At 40.6% G+C, this 13,178-nt stretch overlaps 1 protein-coding gene across 2 annotated transcripts in view; it reads right to left on the bottom strand.

Annotated features, from left to right (window-relative positions):
* Positions 1–13,178, bottom strand: part of SLC5A1 (solute carrier family 5 (sodium/glucose cotransporter), member 1) — a 25,509-nt gene that overhangs the window by 7,058 nt on the left and 5,273 nt on the right. For both annotated transcript variants that reach the window (XM_010185911.1, XM_010185913.1), the window contains exons 2-7: positions 10,096–10,200; positions 8,564–8,623; positions 8,101–8,205; positions 2,457–2,562; positions 2,125–2,205; positions 838–1,058 (exon numbers count right to left, since the gene is read on the bottom strand). In XM_010185911.1, coding sequence (XP_010184213.1) covers positions 838–1,058; positions 2,125–2,205; positions 2,457–2,562; positions 8,101–8,205; positions 8,564–8,623; positions 10,096–10,200 — 678 coding nt within the window. The remainder of the gene's footprint in view (positions 1–837; positions 1,059–2,124; positions 2,206–2,456; positions 2,563–8,100; positions 8,206–8,563; positions 8,624–10,095; positions 10,201–13,178) is intronic.

The raw sequence follows: 13,178 nt of genomic DNA, 5'->3' as shown, positions 1-13,178 counted from the left end.
AGGAAAAATAAAAGCTACATGAATATCAAAGGATATACTTGAAATAAATAAAGGAAAATATCATTTATCCAGTGTATGTTTAAGAGGTAAGACTCTTCCTTACAAGATGTTCTTAAAGCAGATAGACTAAAAAACCAAAAAGGAATAAAATATTTACTGAGCAATGGATACAGTTACATTGGGGTTTATGTTCATTTGTTTACAAATTGTGGATATTATCTTTCTCATTATTCAGAATGCAGATCAATCACCTGCTAGAGATTGGACACATTCACCTGTCACAGTTGCAGGAGCACACTTTACTCATGTCAGTGTGATCTCTCGGGGTAAACTGGATGGCAGGTTTTAGGGAGAAGGAAGGAGGACTGGGGCAGAGTCTCTAGACTAAAGGACTTGACACATAAAGAGCATCCTACCAAGACTGTGCATGCAAAAAGGAAAGCTGCACAAATAGGAAACAAACTAGTATTTCTGAATGGAGAATCATATCAAGACCCAGTGTAACAAAGATCAGTTGATGCATGGTTTCCTAAGTAAATGTTCACATTACAACCTCTCTGTGTTTTTACACATCGTCACATACAAAAAGTGAGAAAGGAATTATTCAAAGTATCTGCTGGGCACAGCACATAGAATAAATTGAATGAACACCATTCCATTTTCTCACATGTAGGAGGGGTTTAGAAACCAGAAACTAAAAAGTCACTTGCCAGTCTTAAAATAACTGTAATTTCTGTGACCCAGCCTTGAATTCCAGTGCGGGAAGAGTACACCTGAATCACACTAGACTGCAGAGTGGTGTGCTCTGCGTTTCCAAGGCAATGGATTCCACATTACCTGATCTGTGCACCAGTACCACAAAGCAATGATGCTCAAACCAAAGATCAGCCCTGGCCATGGCAAATCTCCAGTGACGGCATCTCGGAAGATGTGAAAGGAATCCTCCCGAGGAGTGTAGCATTTTTCTTCAATCGTAATATTCCCATAGGAGATGTTGGATGGAATTGCTTCCATGTACTTCCGCATGAAAGCATCGTACCCTCCTACTTCAGCAAATGCTGAAAAATAGAAAGTAAAAGTAGGGATAAAGTATTTAATACTGAAATCTCACATACAGCTAGAGAATGTGAGGAGAAATATGGTTGTAAAAAAACCCTAGCCAGTACACATCAACATTTTCAGGAAACACTAGGCAGTGTTTTGTAAGTATTCACACAATCTAAGTGTCAAAGTGACCTTTTAGCTCACAAACACTGGTTTAGGCTCCATCCTCTCGACATCTCTTATACGTATCTTGCCATGAAACGAAATGAAGATACATTATTTCCACACACTATTAACCTAGGGAGAACCTAAGGCAGGGTCTTACCAGATTAGGTCAGTCTGGATTTATCTCTGTTGTAACAATGGTGGAATAAACTTCAGCGAAAGACCTAGCTAGAGGAAATCAAAGCACCCAGTAACTAGAAGGATAAGGAAAGGACTCTTCCTATTAATTCTGTTTAACAGCATGATTTCTGTTTTAAAATGCATATGGTCTTCTGGACAAACACATTGTCCTATTCATAAACATTCAGCTTGTATCTTTTGTCCAGCTGGCAATATGACATCCACAGACAAACTGTAACGCTCACTTAAAATATTAATAAGTTTGGGTTGTTTTAACACAAGCTAGCAGCTAGAAACAAAAAACATGCAATGTGACCAACAGCTCTTCACTTTGAACCAGAAATTTTCATCCATTAGCATCTGAATATCTATGAAATTATAGTTTCTTAAAACAAAATACTCTCTGAACTTCTCAAGAGTATCACCATCACCTGCAAACAACTCTGCTTTTACCCTATTAGCCGTCACAAATCCCGTTCTGTCACAAAATGCTCTATATTACCCTACACATCCACCTCTGCTTTGGAGATGGAGCGGTCTCAATGACTAAAGGGCCTGGCAACACACCTATTTTCTCCCCTGATAAAAAGGTACTGAACTGAAAATCTGAAACTGAAAATATGAACTGAAATCTGCTGCTTAAGATAACAGAGTTCCACACTTCAGGATCCATTTCCATAGACACTGTGGGATTTGTGGTTGAACATTCCAGTTTAATTCCTCTGATTTACTTACCAAATCCCATGAGGATAAAGGATCCCACTACCATGATAAATGTTTGCAAGGTGTCTGTGTAAATCACAGCTGCAAGGCCACCTAATGGCAAAGAAAAGTCAAGATAAATAGGTTAGTCCCTGTGCACTTGCCTCAGTGGAAATCCTTTTTGGTTGGTTTTGGTTTTGTTTTTGTTTTTTTTCATTTTTCTCACCACCTCTTTCTTCCAAACAAAGACCACTGTAAATCACTCACTTTTCAGGTGTTCATTTCTCCCCTCTTACCCACCTCCCCTCTTCTGTTTTCTGGCTCCCCTAACTTCTTTGATTTATCAAACTGCTCTGCAAACTCACCTGTGATGGTGTAAAGAGCAGTAATAGCAAGCAGGATAATTATGGCCAAATAAAGATTCAGCCCTATGGCCAGCTGTATAAATACAGCTCCAGAGAATATATCTGCCTGTAAAAGAAAAAATGATAGATCAAGCAATGTTTAAGTTCATGATGATGGCATATTACACATTCATGATGAGGGTACTGAAGTACACAACTCCAGCCCTTTCAGTACTGCACAAACATGTAAACAAACAAACAAACAAACAAATGCCATTTTAGTACAACTGCCAGTCTCCTTTCAGTGCTCTGGTGCTTTCAGTACCAGAGCTGTAAAACTTCTCAAAAAATTTCCAGGTCTTTTTCAATGGATCATCTTAGTTAGGCAGAGTGACCTGACTACTCTGTGCTTGCACGCTAATAACAAATTACTTAAAACTCAGGTTAGACTTGCTGCTATGTGCAGGGATGGACTCTGTGACACCTGCAAGACGTGGCATGGCTCTCTTCAGTTAACACGGCTCTATCAGTCTCTTACTTTTCTTTACCTCTTGCATACATAGAATCATAGGATGGTTTGGGTTGGAATAGACCTTAAAAATCATCTGGCCCAACCCCTGCCATGGGCAGGGACACCTCCCACCAAACCCAGGCCGCTCAAAGCCCTGTCCAACCTGCCCTTGAACACTGCCAGGGAGGGGGCATCCACAGCTTCTCTGGACAACCTGTGCCAGTGTCTCACCACCCTCACGGTAAAGAATTTCCTCCTAATATCCACCCTAAATCTACCCTCTTCCAGTTTAAATCCATTACTTCTCATCCTATCACTGCACTCCCTGATAAAGAGTCTCTCCCCATCTTTTCTGTGTGCCCTCCTTTAAGCACTGGAAGGCCGCTATAAGCTCTCCCCAGAGCCTTGTCTTCTCCAGGCTGCACAACCCCAACTTTCTCAGCCTTTCCTCACAGGGGAGGTGCTCCAGTCCCCTGATCATCTTTATGGCCTCCTTTGGACCCGCTTCAACAGCTCCATGTCCTTCTTATGCTGGGGTCCCCAGAGCTGGATGCAGTGCTCCAGGTGAGGTCTCATGAGAGCAGAGGGGCAGAATCACCTCCCTCAACTTGCTGGCTGCTCTTCTTTTGATGCAGCCCAGGACATGGGGGGCTTTCTGGGCTGCAAGCACACGTTGCTGGCTCATGTTGAGCTTCTCATCAATCAACAACCCCAAGAGCTTCTCCTGAGGGCTGCTCTCAATCCATTTTCCGCCCAGCCTGTATTTGTGCTTGGGATCGCCCTGTACCATGTGCAGGACCTTCCACCTAGTCTTGTTGAACTTCATGAGCTTCGCACAGGAACTACTACATGTGGTATAGCTAGTCTTGCTGGTTCAGGACAAAGAAGGATTAAAGGCAAACATCTTAAATTATCTCTATTTTTACATTCCTGTCAGAATAATTGACATCAGTTGGCTAACAGAAGACACCTTTAGCTCTTGCGTAAGAAAGGAATTGTCCGGGTTTCAAAGTAACACTGGGATATTAATCACATTAAATCAGTTCCTTATTTAGAGATAATTTGCATCAATGTTATTTATCCAAGTTGTAATTAGAATAACCTACCCCAGTGCACTTGTAATGTATTACTGTAAATTATGCTTTCATTAGAGGTTTGCATCTCTACTTATCTTTGCTCCTGAGCATCCAGTTCACGGGCTTGTCTCCAATCCCACATGCACGCCTCCTTTCTTATACCACACCACTAGCACAAGGGCTCTATAAAGGGAGTCCTATCCTCATTTAACAATACAAGTTGTAGTGGTGTGCAGCAAGCTCAGGAGCTGCAGAATGCTGCAGGAATTGCCCATATGCAGCGTCTGAGAAACAAAGTTCACATTATATGTGCCCTGGGGTAAAGCCTGCACACACAGTTACTGCAGGGCAGCTGCTAGGTGGCAACTTGCTGGAGGAGTGGGAGGTTCCACAGGCCAGGCTGTGGGACAACCAGAGCCTGTGATCACAGAACAGGCACTTGCACCACTTTTGGTCACAGCTAGGCTGAGGTAAGGCAGGGCAGGTTTACTAATAAGCAGTTAAGCAGTTTGGTTAGCTGGGAAATGCTGGATGAAGAAATCCTCTTTGTTCCAGAGACACTGAAACCGAGACTGCAGGGTATGATCTCACCCTTAGTTCACTCTGAAGAATGAGGAAGAGGTACAGACCTCTGCAGCAAGGGATCCTGCAACCCTACTGCCCTGATGTGCAGAAAACAACTGTGAAGCAGAGTGTGAATTACAACAGAGGTCCCACTACCAAAACTCTGCCTCTGGAACAGCTTATTTGATTTCTTAGTTCAGAACTGGGAACTAGGATGTTAAGCTCTTAACTTCAGTGGCTTTGTCCCTTCTCTCTATGGGAATATTTTTTTCCTATATTTTCATATAACTGACTAGCTTATATCCCAGAACTTTTATTTATTGTTCTTGGCTGTAGTTTAGCCTACATAGCATTAAATATTAATGGTCCTAAAATGACGCTCAGAAAGAAATGTATAGTTAATTATTTAGCATCTTGGGCAATATATCAGCTTCTTCAAACTGCTGAGTTACCTTCCAACTTCACTTCTTCTCCCTCCCAATTAGATTACTTCCTTTCAATATTTCCTTGTTTCTCCATTAATACTCTTTTATGGACACTATTTACTCTTTTATGGACACTTATCTTATCTCTGAATAGAGTAAATCTTTCCTTTACATTACAACCTATCTCTCCACAGAACATGCAGGGACAACTGGCAGAACACATTGCAATTGAGTCCAGCTGCAATGTTAATGTGAGAGGCTGGGCAGTGGCACGCACTCTTTACCCCACACACCATGCAGAGGCGTTTATCCTTCTGCCTCTTCTTCCCCCTGGTAAGTCTATGCCTATACATTTACTGCTGAAACTATGCACAATGAATGTAAAGAAAATGCTATAATACATCTAGAAATCCAGTTCACAATTTCTGATTTCCTCAAAATTCCCTTTTTTCTTGTCATAATTTAGTCAATTACTCCCCATCAAGATTTTATTTTTACTAGGCCATTTTCTTTGGCATAATGACCAATATCAGCAACACTAGTAGCTAGCAAGCCCCTGAAAGCTGCTATGAGCATTACTCACAAAGTACTGTACGCTTAGGAAGCATGCACATGTGAGGCACCTCTGCAACAGAAACCCTTTAGGCTTAAAGATCACGTGTGTCCTGATCCTAAAAATCCACACGTTAGAGCATGGCCTTGCCTAGCAAGTGACTGATTAGCCATGGAACAAGGTGAGCAATCAATAAAAAATACACAGAAAATGTGCAGGAAAAGAGAGAAATAGTAACGACCTCATACAGAGGTGTGCAGTGGGAATCTGATCATCGCACGGTGGTGGGCACTGTGCCTGAAGTTACAGGACTTGACGTATTACATTGTTCATTGGAAAGCACTGTAATAATTATATTATTAAGAACATTAGATAATACTTTAACACACGAAGGAAGCAGCATATGAAATAACTACCCAAGAAACGAGATGCCACTCTTCTACAAAGATAAGCAGCAGTTAAGTATTGCTGCCAGTCAAACTGATAGGTGTGACTGCCTGTTAAGGGCAGGGCATAAACCTATCCTTCTATATCAAATCTCAGCAAGCCCCAAAGATCACAAGGGAGTGTTTGCAAAGGCAGTAAAGGAAGTTAAATGCAAATCTCCAAGCTGGCCATGGCATGGATCATCAACACATGGGCATGTTTGGATATACAACGTGCCTCTGGAAAGAGAGACCTGTGCTATCTTCACATGGCATGGATAGCTCTACACAGCACAAAGAAGCTACCTATGGTACAGGATGGAACAGTCCTTTCCTTTCTGCTGCTGGACCTGGTTCATCTGGAGACAATTTGGGTGCGATGTTGCATAGCATGGTATAGAAAAAGCTACCCTGACATCCTCTGACAGTACCTGAAACCTCCAAGGACTTCGACTGTTCTGCCTGTTCTGAATAAAATACGGCCACTTTATCAGATCTGGGCAAATCCTGCCCTGCTGAATATAGTGACATAAGGAACAATGCAGAAAGAAGGTTTGTAAACCACAGACATCTGAGCTACATGTCTACATAGGATAGATATGGGAAGATAGTCGGAGTTGTTCTGGGCAGATTGAGGGAACAAGAGAAATGGTTAGAACTTGTGCACCAAATTTCTCCCCTGCATGGCACAGAGACCCAGCTCCATGCCAGTTCTCCACACACATCTGGAATAATTGGGTTGATGGAAAGCTGGGATGGGCCACTGGCAGAGTGGGACCCAGGTAATCTGCTGCGCTATGGATCTCTTGGCTATTACTTTGCTCTCTAATAAGACAGGACCACAAGAGCAGGAGAGGGTGCTTGAGCCTCATGACAACACTGGAAGATTAAATGGAGAACCTGTCTTGCCTGGAAGCAAAACACTCCACTGAAACAGGGTGAAATCCCATGATCAGAACCTTAGGGATGATAGAGGCTGGAAATAAAAGATAGATAGTAAATTCAGAACCTATGTAACACCTTGATGGGCTCATTACAAACACGTATTGCAGAATAAGACTGAGAGTCATCTGACTGGAAGAGTTTCTCAGCTGCTAGAGCTGCCAGAACTCTGCGTCATACCTGGGAGTTCTGATTAGGGCAGTTAAGCACAACAGCAAATTAACTAATCCTTCTGAAATATACGGAAACCCAACTCTGAGGCCAGCTCCGCAGTACCAACCTGTTTAATTTATAACCTTTCTAAGGATCAGTAATCATGAAGATGTGAGAATGAGAGCAAAAGGCCAATCTTTTAGCTTAAATTGCACTATTATCACTCAGCTCCCATTCAGAGGGCAAAGAGTAGCTTGCCATGGCAACGTCTGCAAAACAACAGATTGAGGTATGCCTGAACTGTGGACTTCTTTAGAGGTTTGGTAGTTCCAAGATACATGCAAAATACGAGCTCCCTTCACTATTTCACAGCAACATGACCACTTACTTAATAAACATTAACTTCATAGCACCTTAAACCTTACACCAACCACTTGCTCATTAAAAGAATTTCTCCCCCTCCCTCCTTTCACCTCAGCTGTTTTTATTCCCCTCCTTTGCATTTTCCCACTCCTTTATTTTCTAATTCTTCTTATTCTTTTTTTCTCCATAGCCCTGTGCTCTTTTCCCTCATCTATATTACTGATGGTATATTCTCCAGAGAATGCTAAAACAGATAAATATGAAGTTTAGGGACAAAATTTCCTGCCACATGTTTTGCAGATCCCTAGGATAACAGACTGCAACATAGTGCAAGTTTGCCACCACTCTAACTTGTTCTAGAGGAGAGCATAAGTAGAAGTAAACATTCAAACCTAAAAAATAAAAAGAAAGCACAACAAGCATCAAGAGACATTGCCAGGAAGGAAAAAACTTGGATTGCAGAACAGATCTGGATACACAGTCTCACCAAACAGAATAAAGAAAACACAAAATCACGTTTTAACCATCCTTAATTCGACCAAGGTTTCCAAACCAGAAACAACCGACTAATTGTGTAAGCAATAATGTAAACAGGAGTTTCTTTTCTTTAGCTCAATGTAAGATGGAAGAAATGCTGCAGAAGTTCTACTTACTGAGATCTTTGTGAAAATATACAGGATCAGAGAAAGGACTGACAGATAGATCTGAATCCGCTTCCCACCAAAACGCTTCTTCAGATACTCTGGCATTGTCACCACCTGCAGGGAGAGTAGATAACGTTTCAGATTATGGGGAACAGATACAAAGTAAATTAGAGGAAATTAGGTTTTTTTGCTGCTCAGATACTGTAGGAGTGGAAGGCAAAGGGTGGGGAGCTACAAATGCAGTTGCAAGGATGAGCAGCTCCAGGAATCAAAGGAGATCAGGGACAGAGTACCAATTACTTCCCAGATCAGGTCTCTGAACAGACAATCCTCACTTTTCAAATACATACAGACAAAACATGACGCAGTATATGCTCAGATCTTGTGACATTCATAATGGCTTTGCAATATTCAAGACTTGATACAAAAGCATGAGCAACAAAGAAAACCATAACGTACTCTTTTGACTTACCCCAGCTTTGACGTAGATGGGTACAAACAGCCATCCTAGAACAGCCACAAATATCAGAGCCTGCAGTCAAGATAAGATCAGCTGAATTAGTCTCCTCTCTCTAGATAGCACTCCCAAAGACCATTTATCAGATCCAATAGCAGCTACAGACCATTGAAACCACATAAACCTGCTGTCATACTAGTACAAATCAGAAATAATTTCAGTGGAATAGTAGTGATACACAAGCATGCTAACAGTCAAACTTAGCATGATTTTCAAGAGGAAAATACAGTCAAGAGCAATATTTCCACCATGTCTATTCACCTGTACACCAGTCCACTATGTGGTAAGTAATGTAGCGTATCTGCTCAAATACACACATGCATCATTGCTTCTTCCTAAACAACAATTGTTGTGCACTGTGCATTGATATTAGTCCACAGAGAAACTCCCGGGAGACGAAGTGTTAGAGGTGGATATGTTTGAAGGAGGATATGAGTCCTAGAGATTTGAATACCATGAAACTTCAAGCAATGCTTGTTCTGTTTTATTCTGCTTAGTTTTGGTAGAAAGAGAAGGGGAATTGGGTTTGTTACAGGACTAGTGTAAGCAAATAGAGAAAAATTACATTAACTGTGCACATATCAGAGTTCATTTTAGCCTTTATCCTCCTCCTTAAGTACTTATATCATATGAGAACTTGACTATTTGTAGCAACCATCTACTTGCTAAGGAAAAAAGCCACATTCCTCAGGGTTGTATGTTTCTTTCACTGCACAGAATTAAATGCAAGAAAAGCATTGACCTACGTACGCTCATTAAGTCCTCTGTGTCATGGAATAAGCCCTTCTATGAAGGTGAATTGAGCAGAACAAGGGCATTATTATCCACACCCACAGAGCCTGAGAAGACAAGGAAATGGACTGACTGAATTAGCTCATGCAAATCTCTGTGCTGGTATAGTTAATAATGTTCCTGGTATGCCAAGTAGTTCATTTAAAGTCAGTTTGGATTTCTCTACCTTATAGTGCAACCATAAGCAAAACACACATAATTAGAGAAAAGAGAAAATAAAGAGGAAGAGAATTTTGGAATGCAGGTAGTTGTGAAGAATATCCAAAATTTGTTATAGCCTGTGGAGAAATCAAAACCCCTTCAACAACTCCTACATAGCAAAATGCTGTAAAAAATACTATAGATGACAACACTGATAAATTCTTCCCAACAGTCTGAAAGTGTTGTTTATAAATACTTTAAAAGTAATCAAAAGATATGTATAGAGAAGAGAATCCATCAATTTATTTCATTCAAATGCTCTCTAAAAAGCATTATTCAACAGAAAAGTGTCATCTTTTCCCAGTGGCTTGGACAAGGACCAAGGAGGATAGGCCAAACAGTAGATTACACTGGAACTTACTGGTCCATGCAGAAAACAAGCATTGCCAAGAACAGACTTTGACAGTCCTAAATTATTAGGCAGTGTTATTTGATGAACCTCTGCAGATAATCCTGATGTCACAAGTATGTCCACTTAAATGCATGCCACTTACATTCCATTCGTATCCTCCAATGGCGATTCCTCCAGCTGCTGCTGTTCCTGCTATTCCCACAAAATGTCCACTACCAATGTTACTGGCAAACAGAGAAGCACCAATCTGGAAACAGAAAGAACAATACTTGGCTTTTAGGTTGTGTTTATGGTAACTTGAAAAAATCATGTTCTTTTGGCATTTTCAACTCATGCCTATCTATCATCAGATGGTGACGTGATAACCAGCTTCCTTGACAACTTTCAAGACTCTTGTTTTTTCCCCTTAAACCAGAGACTCCAGCCATCATATTTATGACAGTGAGAAATAATTTGATGCTGCATAGAAGATATTCCAGTTGAGTCAAACAGTTCATTATACCAATATAGATTTTAACATGTTTGCAAAACTTGGTTAACTGACATTTGGAAGATACCCAAACAATTAGGGAAGAAGACTGTGGTCTATCTTGCTCAAGGAGGAAACAATAAGTGCACATCCACTCATCAAACTGGCAGTCCCTATTTCATATCCCACAGTCTGTGGAATTAAATGTATCATCCAAGAGAGGTGTACTGACTTTGTACTTGGTTCACTTTTAGTCAAAAGATATTCAATTACCGAATTAAATTCTGAAAGAAATATCTGTTGAGAAAGCGCTTCTGGAAGATACAAACAATAGCAAATCAATGAGTTATATTTAATATAGAAGTGTTAGATCTGTATGACCCTCAAATATTGCACTGATCATACAAACAGAACACTGGGAGAACTGATGAACAGCGAGAGATGAAAAAAATGAGAAGTTTATGTTGTATTAGTATTGCACTGATCATACAAACAGAACACTGGGGAGAACATAGGAAATGATGAACAGTGAGAGATTAAAAAAATGAGAAGTTTATGTTGTATTACAGATTGGCAGGAGCCATTTACAAAAGAGAGACTGTGCCAAAAGATCTAATTCTTCATCAAATAGCTCAGACAACAGAAAAGATGAAGATAAAAGCTATGAGCTTCATTTCCTCAAAATGAAACGATTAAAGGCAGCAGAAATGCCTAACGATAATTTACAGGGTCAGACATTGAAGGATGCAGGGTGAGAACTCAAGCATGAAAAGGAGGTTGGATTGGGTATTGTAGGCAGAAGACGTGAGCTGGAGTAGTTCTGAGATGAAGAGAGGCAAGTGAACATTTTTTTATTCACTTCTACTTGTTCTTTGTGTCCTCTGAAAGCTACAAAGGTAAAAAAGGAAAAAGGTTTAATAATAAAAGAAAAACCTATGGAAAGTAGGCAAAAGAAGCCCTGCTGATCAGCTTCCGATGCTCTCATTTGAGGTAGAGCTCTCATGTTGAAAGATCCCAAGGGGCTTAAAAATGGTTTTTTACACATATGGATGCAGGACTTGTATCAGGCACATGGCAGTCACCTTACAAAAGGGAGAAATACTGTCTGCAACCCATAGGAAGATTTTTAGGGTCCTAAAATGTATATACAGGGAATAGCTACAAATTTCCAGGTCTGCAGTCACTGCAGTGAGTTCTTCGAGTAGCAGTAAAAATTTAGTCAATCTTGCTGAGAGCACAAGGACAACTGCCTGAGATTCGGGAGGATAAAAGGGATTTCATAATAGAAACCCACCTCTGAAGATCAGGTTTAGTCTATAAAGCCATGCCACAGCCAGGTATAGCAGCCATGCTCTTCATTGCACAATCCTGATCTTCAATCATAAAATAGAATTTACTCTCCCATTTTTTGTATGCCACATACAAATAACATTTATCAGAAGGTTCCACTCTTACTTTTCCAAGCTTACTTTTTCCTCGAACTGACGAGTTCGACCTCATGATTCTAGTCTTTTTGCAGACAAACTGTCCTTTTGCTGTGACAGGAAATTTATGTCTCTAAGTTCACTCAGCGAACATTTTTAACACATTTCTAGAAGTCAGTTGTGCCCTACAGAAATGTAACCAGTTTGTCATATGACAGATATTTCTACAGGAATTATAAATATTGCAACAAGCATTAGGAAATAAGCTAGAGAGATCACTGGTAATAAAGAAAACTTTTTCTTCTAACCTCTTTGTGACAGCAACAGTGTTTTCCCAGCAATAATCGTGAAGAAAAAATACCGTCTATACCAGGCATTAGCACTGTTGTCCAGTGTTTTCCCTGGAGATGAATAATTAAACTTACATCTAGGTTACTAGAAATGCAATCACCAGAAAAGATTAACCACATTAAACTCTGGTTTTATTTAATGTGTTCCTTCTCCTGTTTCAAAAGCTTAAAATGTACTGCAAGCAGACCCAAGTAACAAAAGCAGCTAATGAAGAACTTTAAGATTTGGCAGCTGCAGTAAGCTCTGGCTCAGTGCCTGAAACCCCGGGACATGCTGTAGCATTCATTGAGAATGCTGTGTTCCTAACTTTACTCAGAGTACCATTGTATCGAAAGAAAAATACAAAAGCAAACCAAAACAATGCAAAGTTACCAACATATTTAGGGCCATCGCAAGGACAAAACAATGCAAATGCAGATACCACCTTCGCTTTCTGAATTTTCCTCTCTGCATCAGGGAACACCAGCACAGCAGAACTGTAAGATCAACACATACTAATAATGGATGCAATTTAAAAAACATTTACTGTTGTTACATATACATGGAAAGGTAGAACATGGCTTCACAGCTGGGAAAATGTGTATTACCCTTAAAACTGCAGCGTGGTTAAAGCAAGAGGAGTGTTTACCAAATATACTTGGACCCTGTTAGCTGCTAATGCCAGAGGGGAAAGAGAAACTTCCAATCTGCCATGGCAGTGCTTTGAGGCTGAGGGAAGAAGGCAGATGGGCTCTGGGCCTGAGCTGTCTCACTGAAGAACTTCCTGCTGTGGTATTTCTGTACTGAAAAGTCCAATTACTAGAACTGCCCAATTTGCCCATGGTAGATGCTGCAGGACACCTATGCATGATGCTGGGCTGAAACTGGGCAATGACAGAGGGAAACAATTTTCTAGAAGTGTTAACTGTTCTCAGCAAATTTGTTAGTGAATTGATTTTAAAAACAGATCTGGGAGGAAATGTAAAGAAAGTTGACTGAAAG

This window comes from Mesitornis unicolor, unplaced genomic scaffold, assembly GCF_000695765.1.
Source record: "Mesitornis unicolor isolate BGI_N332 unplaced genomic scaffold, ASM69576v1 scaffold11566, whole genome shotgun sequence".
In the NCBI taxonomy this organism is placed as follows: Eukaryota; Metazoa; Chordata; class Aves; order Mesitornithiformes; family Mesitornithidae; genus Mesitornis; species Mesitornis unicolor.
Note: the sequence above shows the minus strand (reverse complement) of the source record. Positions and strands in the feature narration are given on the sequence as shown.